The 12,029-nt window shown below is 44.4% G+C and overlaps 1 protein-coding gene across 1 annotated transcript in view; it reads right to left on the reverse strand.

Annotated features, from left to right (window-relative positions):
• foxn2a (forkhead box N2a) overlaps positions 1–9,597 on the reverse strand; it is a 42,043-nt gene extending 32,446 nt beyond the window's left edge. Inside the window, exons 1-2 of the mRNA XM_042333169.1 lie at positions 9,528–9,597; positions 8,232–8,334 (exon numbers count right to left, since the gene is read on the reverse strand). Of these exons, the coding sequence (XP_042189103.1) occupies positions 8,232–8,334; positions 9,528–9,597 (173 nt within the window). The remainder of the gene's footprint in view (positions 1–8,231; positions 8,335–9,527) is intronic.
• Positions 9,598–12,029: the final 2,432 nt, after the last annotated feature.

A 12,029-nucleotide genomic window follows, 5' to 3' on the forward strand; every position in this document is an offset into this window, starting at 1 on the left:
TAAAAAAATGTAGTCACTCAATCTCCGACTGTTTGTGGGGACACTGCTGTGCGCAATTGGCTGCCACGTTTCGCCCACAAAACATACAGTCAATTCACTGTACAGTATATTCTGTGAAGCGCTTTGAGACAAAATGCAAGGATTATTATTATTATATTATTATTACTTGACCCAATCTGTAATTTGGTTGATTTGAAACAGATTATTGAATAAATATCAGATAATAAATACATCACTGGCAGGAAATCTCAAGCTGAAATGTAACCAAGTTGTTCTTGCATCATAAATTTATGAACATCAATATAAGTTTCAAGTTAAAACTTATTGCTTTCTCTGCCAGTTATGTGACAAAATAAATATAGCTTTTATGCCTTTAAATCTACTGGGGGCACAAAATGTGATTTGGGCTTCATAGCCCAAATGCTAACCATCTTCAAATGCATACCCCTGGCTTTAATTATGTCACTAACAACAACAATTTACATTTATATAGCTTCTTTCACGTCCAGAGGACGTCTCAAAGTACTTCAGAAAGCTGACTGAGAGCCGGAGCTGCTTATATTGGGTGACTGGTGTCTGGAGGTGCTTGATAGCGGGTGACTGGTGTGTGATATCGGGTGACTGGTGTGTGGAGATTCATGGGATCAAGTGACTGGCGTGTGTGGCATTAGGTGTCTAGTGTATCAGTGCATGGTATCAGGTGACTGTGTATGTAGGTACATAGTAAGTTATGTCTGGAGTTGAATGGCATTAGGTGACTGGTGTCTGGAGATACATGAGATCATTAGTTGGAAATAATGAGCCTCTTGTGTTGCAGGTAAGATAACTCAGCATGACTCAATGCATTTACCGTAAATCACTGACTCCTCAGTAGACATTTGCTTTGTGAAATCTAATGTCTAAAATGCAATATCTGTAAACTTATTTTATTGATAATAAATATCTGATTGTTGCAAGATCCCAAACTGGATTTCTTTTCAAACTTTACCAGCCTGGAATTCACAAGTGGCCCTTTTTGTGGATCTCACAATCTGAAATTCGCAAATACCAACGCCAAAAACAGCAACTGGTTTGCCAGTACATTAATTATAAAATAATGATCGTTGCATTTAATTCTGATTTGCATTTGTGGGCGAGACGCGGATGCCAATTGCGCACAGCTGTGTCCCACAAACCGCCGTGAATTGAGTGACCAATTTATTATTATTATTTTTTTGGAAGAGATTATTACCACGGAAAAGTGACCTGCCAATCGACTAACAGGGTTCGTACTTGCTGCTAGTTATAAACAGAGGCATGTGGAGTAAGGAAACTTTCTCAATATTTCGCCCTGCCCAGGAATCAAACCCAGGTCCTCTTGCTTGCGAGGCGAGTGTCCTAACCCTTAAGCTACAGGACTCCACATTATTGCAGATTAGACCCCCGTTGGCCTTATATCATGGTTTTTAGCAGTGAATTACTAGCAAATATCTTTAACACAATATGCTTTAATTGCTATTGAACGGAAAATGGTTAGGACCAATTACTTACAAAGAGTCAAGAAAGGAAAACGGTTAGGAGGAGTTACATACAAAGAGTCAAGTGGTGGCTTGTATTTTCTAACTAAGGTTCTTGAATAGGGTGAGTAGTGAAACAAATACGCTCTGTGTAGAGTTCTGTGCAAAGATCATGCTTCTTATAATTAACAATGGTGGCCCTTTGAAAGGGAGGAACTGGCCTAACAACTGTGGCTTTATAGAAGGAATTCACAGCAGCAGAAATACATTTTACACGGGAGAGTTTTCAGCGTCATCGAACCGGGGGAATCTGCCGTACTTTCGCATAATGTAAAGGAAGAGCCTTCTGAAGTACCACTGCATTCCACATTTTTTTTATAATAATAATAAGTCTTGCATTTGATATAGAGCCTTGTCACGTCTTTGAGACGTCTCAAAGCGCTTTTAATATTTAAAGGTTATATCCCAGTACCCCAGTGGATCCACTTTCATCCTTTAGACCTTTGAAGGACTAGACCTTAAAATCACTTTACAGTTTCGTCCCTTCCTACCTATGAAATGCCCTCTATTGCTATTCTCTTGCCTGTGCTCCGTGCCTTTTCAACTGATGTTTCTCACTTTATCCATCACTGGTGATTGAGCCCCTCGGCGCAATTGTCCCATTCCCTAGAAATCTCTCCAATAATCCCTTTTCTTTTTCTCCTCACCTTCAAACCTTTTTATTTATTTCCTGGTCAGCCAGATGTCTGACACACGCGGAAACCCATCGCCGTGCTTAAGGGTATCCAAACCAAGCTGAGATTTCCATGCCTCCCACCTACACATGGCTATACCCCTACAAGGCCATTCACGGCCTTGCTCCCTCCTACCTCTCCAACCTACTATCCCCCTATCTACCTGCCCGTACCCTCCGTTCCTCTGGCTCCGGTCTGCTCCACGTCCCCCGCCCCAACCGCCCTACCATCGGTGGTCGGGCCTTCAGCCTCTCCGCCCCCAGGCTCTGGAACCCCATCCCCCAGTGCCTTCGCCGCTTCCTCCCTTTCCTCCCTCAAGGCCGGTCTCAAAACCTTTCTCTTTGACCGAGCCTTCAGCTCCCCTCTCGACTCTCTTCCCCCCCCTCCTCCCCCTCCCTCCCCCCACCCTGACCATTTCCCCCCGCTCTCTCCCCCCCCCTGACCATTTCCCCCTGCTCGGGTCATGACCCAACTGTGCAGCGCCTTGGGACGTCCTCCTGACGTGAAAGGCGCTTTATAAATGGAATCTTGTTGTTGTTGTTGTTGTTGTTGTACCTACGTGCACTCTCTCCCTGGAGGGATGCATCCCGTTTAGCTAATTCCGGAAAGTAAATCCGTGGAACTACCCAACAGACATTTGAGGTCACCCTGCCTTAGAATTAAAAATTCTTAAATTTAGTCTTTTTATCTTTTTAAGAACTTGTAAAACAGGCTTTCAAATTAAGGTTGAATTTAAGACTTTTCCACAATCTTACACCATCTTAAATTTTAACACAAGATGGTCATAGGGGTCAAGTCTCGGGGAAATTTAGGCCTTTGATTTTTTTGTATTTTCTCAGATACATCTAGTAGCATCTTCCCTCCCACTTCACCTACTCCTTGGTCCACCAATCTTCTGCTTTTGTGCAAGAGTTTCGTGCAGCTTTGCAGCTATTTAAACTGAGCGATTTCACTTACCACGACTCACTTAAAGGATGACAGTGTTCTTTGCAGACAGGCATAGTGCTGCACACCGATTGGGGCCCTTGGATCCTGACACTTTTGAGTGAGCAGGATTGTGACTAGCCAGACTGCAGAATAATAGTCCTTTTGTTGCTGTGTTTGCTGTCAGTCCATATTAGTAATAGTTTGGTGATTGTTCCAAGCACAGTTGTATTGTCTCCACCCCCCCCCCCCCCGGCTCCCTTTACCCAGAGCCTCTGTTTTTTTACAAAAGAATGATGTGTTGAAGCTCTGTTATAAATCACATCAGTTTGGTGCACTTGGTAGAGCTCTGGGACGCTACCCCGTGTGAAGGGCGCCATATAAAATGCAAGTTGTCGTTGGTAGCATCTTTAATTCTGAACAGCGCGGTTGTGGATTCAAGCCTCACACCAGCTGGAGGCTGACAGAGTGCTGTTTTTTTTGTGTGTCGGAGGGATGGGCGAATCAATTATTTGGTTAAGGACAAGTGGTCTTGTGCAATGTTGATTTCAACGTAGCTGGTGGCACGCAGGGATTACTGAAAACCACATAGAACTCTGTTAGTTTAGACTGTTTGTTGTCCAGCTCCGAAAACGCACGCCCTATTGGCAAGTATCTATTGGTGAAATTCACTGGAGAGGAATCCATGAACTCGTGATGCCCAGTTGATTCCGTAGCGCTTGGAACGTGCTTGGTTTCTTTCACAGAAGAATGAGCCCACACGGATCACTCGCAGAAACGACCTGATTTTCCCCAGTAGGTAAAGGCACCACCCAAAATAGTGAGAAGGTCGCGGGGTCAAATCTTGGTTCTACGTTGAGTTAACTGATGTGAGTCAGGGCCAACCCAGGGGCTATCATTGACCTCAGCGTTTCTGGCAAAGGAAGATAAAAAAATCAACTAAGGCCGAGTTGACTGATTAACTCTTGAGGCCTGACATTTCACCAGGTGTGAATTTGCACCACTGTTTTGCCTTAAAATTTAAGATGGTGGAAAATTCTTCCATTTAATCTTAACTTGGAATCCAGAATGTACAGGGTAGGTGGGTGGTGCAACTGCGGTTCTTAAAAACTGCGTCATCAAAATGAGAGCAAATGCCTCCTGCAATCAAAGAAACAGATAGAGAGAGTGGAAAAGGGAGAGAGAGGGAGAGCAAATGTACAGGGATCACATTGTTGGCTGGTAATGAGGTTGGCTTCAGAGTAAAGCCCCCTTGAAAGTGCTTCCATTGATTGCCGACCAAAAACCTGGCTCTAACCATCCTTTTGTCCCAGGAAGAGGTGGCCATTGTACTGAACGGCAGACCATGACACAGTTCCGTCAATAGAGACATTTAGTGCGCATAAAGCCCTGGAAGACAATTTTTTTCACGCCGCTCGAGGATTAGCGAGAGATTTTTGAGCTAATCCACTGCATACAAACTCAGAGAGCAGGGCCGGCAACTCATGGAGAAGCAGAACAGGCAAAATACTGAACAGTTACATGGAATGTGAGAGCAAGGAACGGGTTCGGGAGCACGTTTTGGGTTGGGAGATTGTAAATAAATACCTGGTGAAGCACTGGTGTAAACAGGAAATAATGTGTACCATTCTCCACCCCCTTCCACCCTCCAAATTCTCACTCTCCCCCACCCTTCCCCCCCACCTCCCGTATGCTATATTTCAGCGATAACATGAAGGGACCATTGTTTCTGGACAGTTAGCATGTTGTCCCCAGCAAAGAGGTATTCGGCCCCTGTGCCCTGTTGCAGGCAGTACTGAGCTACAATACAATATATTTTTGTATTAGCTCTTTGTTTTGTGCAAAGCTCAGAGGAAACCAACAAAGAGGCATTGCTATTCTTGCTAATTAATTCAGTTCATTTGATCTTTTACCTTGGTTTCAAATGCATATGCCTCTTTTTCCCTTCCAGCTTTTTCTCCCATATGCAACTTTCCCCCTCCCCCCCACACACCCTACGGGTGAACACACTGTCCTTTGGCATCTGGTGTCAGCTCGGTTTAGTTGGGAGGTCCTATTGTCTCAGTGGTTGTGCATTTAAGCTTCCCATTGGGATTGAGCTCACAGTCTCCCTTGAACTAACACGCCTGTGCAGTGCTGCTGCATTGTCAGAGGTGCCATCTCTCAACTGAGAATTTAAGACGGGCCCCAGAGACAGTAAAGATTCTCTGACCCTTTTCAATAAGGGAGGGAAGTCCTACACAGTGTCCTGAGCGCTTTGAGAAACTGCCGTTAAGCCCTACCAACTCCCCATGTCTCAAACCTGCTCGTACCCCAGTCCTTTGCTGACACAGGTCTGCTGTATGTTCTCCCGACCTCACCGCGCGACCATTGGTGCCGTGCTTTAAGCAACTACACCCCGAATCTCTGGAGCTCCCTGTTCCCATCCCTCCGGCTCACCACCCTCTTTAACATATCTTTAAATCGTTCTCTTTGACCTCACCTATGGTTGAATACCCGTTCTCCCTTGGTTGGTATTCAACCCTGCCAATGTGCTGTCCTGTGTGAAGGGTGCTATATAAAGCCAAGCTGTGGTTGTATTGCACTGTGATGAGGCGCTATAATACAGACAGGGCGTCACCCCGGCTTAGTTGATAGCACTTTTGCCTCTGAGCCAGAAGGTCAACCCCAATGTTGGGACTTTGATGCCCAGTTCAGACTGACACTCCAGTGCACTGCTGGGCTGTGCTGCTTTTGTTGGAGGTGTCGTCCCTGGATGAGAAATTAAACTGAAGTTCCTTCTGGCTGTTCAGGTGAACATTAAAGATCTCAAGGCAAAAGAGAAGGACGTTTCTCCTGGGGTGTTGGCCAATATTCTCTCCAATAAAATGAATCACCCTAGGGTAAAATTCTGCTCTCTCACTGAGTTGAAAGGATTGGGCGGTCTCAAACCAATGCCCTTAGCATTACAAAACTGTTCATTACTTAGCAGGAATTGGCACTGAAATGTAAACTCAATTACATGAATGTACAAAATAAAAATTAGCCTCCCGTGCACCGTTGTCGCAGCTGTCTATCTAGGTCAGTGGATACAGTACGTATCACCATCTGGGAGCCCTCCATGGAATATGTCTTCTCTGAAACCTTTGCCAAACTCTCACCAGTAAACGCTGTTCGAGCACTTTAGATGAATCATTTTTCCAAAAGAGCCAACATTAATAATCAACTACAAAAATAGCCCGTGGCATGTGCCTTCAGTTCCAGATAAGAAAGAACCTTCATTTTCACAATGCCTTATTTTACTAACCTCCCCTTTATTTTTGATTATCTGAATTATAGTATTCTTATTACTAACTCGCCGACCATTGGAAATAATTTACTTCTGTGTAATCATTATCTTGAAGAGCTCAATCAGGTCATCCCTCAACTTACTCAATTGTAATAAAAAAAGTATCAAGTCTCTTTCTTCATAACTGAAACCCCTAATCCTGGGGAATTGCTATAACGTTGTAGGCACGCATGGCAGCTATTTTTAGCACACATAGCAAGGTCCCAGAAACATTCAGTGGGTAATCAATTCATGTATCTGTTCATAGATTTTGGCAGGAAACTGGGCAAAAATACCTTCTCTTTTTGAATAGTGTAAACGGGATCTTTACCGTACACCTGAACGAGGTAGACGGGGTACCTTGGTTTAATGTCTCATCTAAAAGATGACACTTCCCCAATAATGAAATGCTCCTCCAGTACTGCACTAGAATCTCAGCCTCGACTCAAGGTCAAAGTCTGGGAAAACTTGAACCCGCAACCTCCATTGTTTGAAGTTATATATCTCTGAATAGTGAATAGGCACCGTTTGATAATAATAATCCTTGCGTTTGATATACCGCCTCATCACATCTTCGAGACGTCTCAAAGCGCTTCACAGAATATACTATAAAGTGAATTGACTGTGTATTTTTGGGGGCGAACCGCGGTAGCCGATTGCGCACAGCAGCGTCCCACAAACTGTCGTGGATGGAGTGAACAAATTATTTGTTTATTTGTTTATTTATGTTACGGGATTATTACTGACACACCAGTAATAATCTGGAAAAATTACCCAATCATTTTAAATTATGCAAAAGAATAAAAATGGCCAAGTTATTTTATGTTGACCCCTAAAAAGAGCATTTTTTGCTACATCCTGTTATAAGGATTTAGCAGAAATTAGGCTATTTTAGTGGCCTGGCATACAACATTAAATCATTATTTGGTTTCAAAAGTTCGAGGGAACTATCTTGAAATGAAGCCCAGTAGTTACAGAGTTGTCTAATCGTACACTGAAATAGCCATGATTTATCCTAACTATGTATAACTGTAAATCTCATTATAGGAACTTGGTGGAAAAATGACTAACAACTTGTAAATAGCATCGGAGATAACATCTCAAAGTGTGGTATAGAAATGGAGTGGATAACCAAGAGAGCTGGGACGAGAGGGGATAGAGGACGTTGATTGAAAGAATGATTAAAGCGATGAGTCTTGAAGACAGGGATAAAGAGGACACAAATTGAAGGGATTTGGGGACAGAGTTCCAGAGAGTGGTGGCACAGTGGCAGAAGGCTTTCTGCTTGTCCATTAGGGTGAAGGGGTGAGGTAAATGCAGCAGGGTTGAGTTTGAGGAGTGTAGACGATGCACAGGAGGTGTAGGAGATTGCAGAGGTGTGATTTGGCAAGAGCAGGAAGGGATTTGAAGGTCAGAATATTTTGCAGTTGATCTGCTGGGGCACAGGGAGGTGAAGGTAGTGGAGGTTGCCAAGGCTGGGGTTGATGTTCACACAGAGCCGAGTGCGGAGATGATGGAGGATGTGAAGCTCTAAATGAGCTTCTAGTGATCAAATTACATTGGACCCGAGAGAGCCAAGGTTCAGCATTTTCCTACACAGGACCCAGTTGCAACAAATATTCCTGTAAAATATAGGAAATGTTATATATATATATAAATATATACACATATATATAAATGGGAGTTTTTATTTTGAATTGTAGTTACAGTATTGTATAAAAAAGCAACATTTGCCCAAAAGGAACAAATTGCTTTCAGGTACCCACTTACTTTTCGCCCTCGCCAGGCGAGACAAGCTTGGCACTGCCGTTGACCCCCGCATGAGAAGAATCTACGGCAGATGGTCCATTACCGTGGGCCACACAAAAGTCCGCTGTGAGATGGTGTAAGCGTAACCAGGCAAAGTGCAGCTGCAACCAGCCATGTCCCCACTGCCATCTGAGGCCGACAAGAACAACAAAAAAAACATTTGGATTGCAGCACCAAAAAGACGTTGAATTCACTGTCACTTCAGACAGATGGTACAACATAAAAATCACACAAACAGGAGCTGTAGCTTTAGTCCTTTGTGCAGTGCCGAGTTCTAGTTATTTTGCGTACAGAACGATACTCCCATACAAAAGTCTCATGAAAGACATTGGGCGGCAGTGTTTTGCAGCTATTTTGTAGCTAAATGTTGGTTCAGCTGCTATTGGGCTCCGAAACTGGAATCCCTCGAGAATAGTTCTAAGTAATCTTGCAATAATACGTAGACACTGCAGGCGCAGCTGTTGGGTACAGACCTAGACATTTATTAACAAACCAAGATTGTGGAGAATATTATGTGCCATGTGTAAAGCAATTGTTAACACATCTGTACTATGCACCGGGTGTAAACCATGTGTAAACAGAATTACAGGTGACCTTAATCATGCAATTAATATAATAATCCTCGCGTTTGATACAGAGCCTTATCACGTCTTTGAGACGACTCAAAGCACTTCACAAGATATACTGTAAAGTGAATTGACTGTATATTTTGTGGACAAAACGTGGCAGCCAATTGCGCACAGCAGTGTCCCACAAACAGTCGTGAATTGAAGTGAGCAATTTATTATTATTATTTTTTTGAAGGGATTATTACCCCAGGAAAAGCAATCCACCAATCGACTAACAGCCGGGTTCCTACTTACTGCTGGATAAACAGAGGCGTGTGGAGTAAGGAAACTTCCCCAACATTTTGCCCTGTCGGGGAATTGAACCCAGGTCCTCTCATTTGCGAGGCTATTGCTCTAACCAGCCCACGACAGCATTTAGGCCAGGAACCAAACCTGTGACGTGTAATTAACAAAACAGACACGTTGAAGAGTAACGAAAGGTTAACAATCAGGGTATGTGTAATAACAGGTTTCCTTTTTTTTCCCACAGCTCTATGTTTCAAAGACAGCAGTGCCCATGAAATATCAGCACTTCCAAACCAGGAACCTCACAAAAGCCTGGAGGATGACTTCGAGCAGCTGACAGTCTTTTACAAGATTATATAAAAAAATCACAAGCAGGGTTCGGATGAAGAAAGCCCAACCAAACCTGGCCACTTGGGAAGGTAGTAGAAGGTGTCTTCAGTCTCTTTGATCTGATCCTGCCAGAATGTCCACATCTTCCTATTACAGCCTCGAGCCGTTTCTTAAATCAGTCCAGCGTCTTGATCTACAACCACCCTTCCTGGTAAGCTGTTCCAGATGTTAATTACCCTCTCAATAAAGAAATACTTCTTAGCGACTGTCCTTAATGGGGAATTTCGGGACAGATACTAGGAAGTATTTCTGTGCCCTCTGTCCTGCTTCCTTAGTGAATCCAAAAGTGTGGGTTCACCTTTTCAATCCCATTTCGTATCTCATATATTGCCTTTGAAACCCGCCCCTCTCTCTGGGCCTCTGAACGAGGAGGCTTTTTGTTGAGGCGCAGGGGCACTAAAAAGAACGGCCACAAACTAACGAATCCGCAGGGCATTCTTGATGGACTGGCATTGCTTCAACACATGAATGTGCCCCCTCCCCTTCTCTCCTTCTTCACCCCTCCCCCGTCCCACCCTTCTTTATCACAGGGCATCCACAATCAGAGTCATCAGTTGGGATCCTCCTGTGCAAACAAACAAAGTGACGTGCTCTGTCGTGGCTGAGCACAGTTGACTACTTGACCCCGGAGAGTGAGTAGGACAGACTTCCCTGCTGCCCGGCTAACATAGTTGGACAACCCACTTCTCACGACACATGGCGAGACCAACAACGAGCGCGTCCGGAAGATCACCAACCCTTGTGGTCGCCCGAAACCAGTTGGTGTACCAGCACAGCACCACGTCAGAGGGGGGGGGGGGCCGGCCTGCTGCAGGCTCGCACACTCCGCCGCCAGGGACCACGTGCTTCGGGAGGCGTCGAAGCTCGGCACAGCCACGCCAACAGGGCCAGGTGGGGCCTGACCCCAACCGGAGCCGCTCCTACAATGGCCGGGCTGACAGCAAACGCTAAACCCCAGCGGAGATGCTCACCGTGTAGAAGAGGCGTGCGGAGTAAGGAAATTGGCCCAACGTTTTGCCCTGTCGGGGAATATAACGTGTAAAGAATAAAATGTTAAGTGTCAGGATACAGAAAACGCAGTGTAACGGTGGTGCTTTGCGTTTTGTTGGATTTTTTTGTTGTACCAAATATTATATTTTCAAATAAATATGTATTTTCAACAACGAAAGAAAGAGAGTTGGCCAACACCCCCTGGTGAGCTGTCAATCTCAGTACTCTGCCAAAGTCCTGCTTTTGGCGTATTAATTTTGGCGTAATCCTCTCAGGTCACCTTCGAACTCAGGCGCCCTCCCTTCCACCGCCAACTACTCTCTGCCATGTTTCTTTCCGTGTTCACTTTGCTCGATAACAAGGATCAGTTAGCAAGGAGACAGGAGTTCCGATCCTAGCTCTATGCGGTTTCTCAGTCACTTGAGAGAGAAATCTATCATTACTCGAGAGGCTGATTAAAGTTAGCATCAATTTGGTGGCTGATTTTCCACAGTTCCTAAAAATAAACTGCCTTCCAAATTAAGGCCGAATTAAAGAATTTCTCACATTTCTGCGCCATCTTATACACTATTTAAGACAAGATGGTCTTGCAGTCTAAAAGTAGGTGGGATTTTGGGCCTCTGAAGATTTTACTGTTGTGCATAGCCAACTTTTTATGTGTGTGTGTGTGTGTGTGTGTGTGTGTGGTGGGGGTGTCGGTGATTTTTGAGATATATCTTACTTGTAAATTGTCTTTTCATTTGAAATTGAGCTGCGATGAAGCCCCATTGGAATTTGCCAGAGGGACACATTGGTTAACAATGCCTCCCCACAGCTTCTCTGTTGTGTATGAATTCCCATGAACCGGAATAATAAAGATCTGCGGAGCATTCAACTTGGAGGAAGGGTGCTGTTGTCCATCATATTGGAGCTCAAGCCGATTCTTTGTCTGAAGGCCGCACAAGGCACACATAAAGAGTCACTGGATAGCACAAACACTGGCTGATAATTATCCTCTCCCTGTTCTGAGATATTGAAGTCAGTTCCACTGCAACAACAGCAACAACATGCATTTGTATAGCATCCTCCATGTGGGGGTCACATCTGGAAGTGTTGAGCAATGGTGGAACTTGACACCGAGCCAGGGAGAAAAGGGAGATGACCTTAGCTATGGTCGAACATCTTCAGGTGCGATTTGAAGACGGGTAAAGAGGAGCACGGAAGAGCGATCGAGTCAGGTTTCCTAGAGGTTCGGGGCTAAACGCATGACTGGCGACGGTGGAGTAGAGAGTTCAGGGCAGCACAAAAGGCCGATGATTCCTACACTAAGTGAATGTCCTCGATAAATTATTGAAAGTAAGAGTTAATCTGCAGTGAGAGCCTCATCTTAAATGAACGTGATCCTCCTTATTTGGAAAGTAAACCAACGCGTATCAAATCTGTTAAAAAAAATTAAATCGTCCCCTGTGAACCAGATTATCTTTTTGTTGGAATGATAGGTGCCGCAGAGCTAACATAATCACATACTTTATTATATTACTGTGAT

This window comes from Callorhinchus milii, unplaced genomic scaffold, assembly GCF_018977255.1.
Source record: "Callorhinchus milii isolate IMCB2004 unplaced genomic scaffold, IMCB_Cmil_1.0 Scaffold3, whole genome shotgun sequence".
NCBI lineage: Eukaryota > Metazoa > Chordata > Chondrichthyes > Chimaeriformes > Callorhinchidae > Callorhinchus > Callorhinchus milii.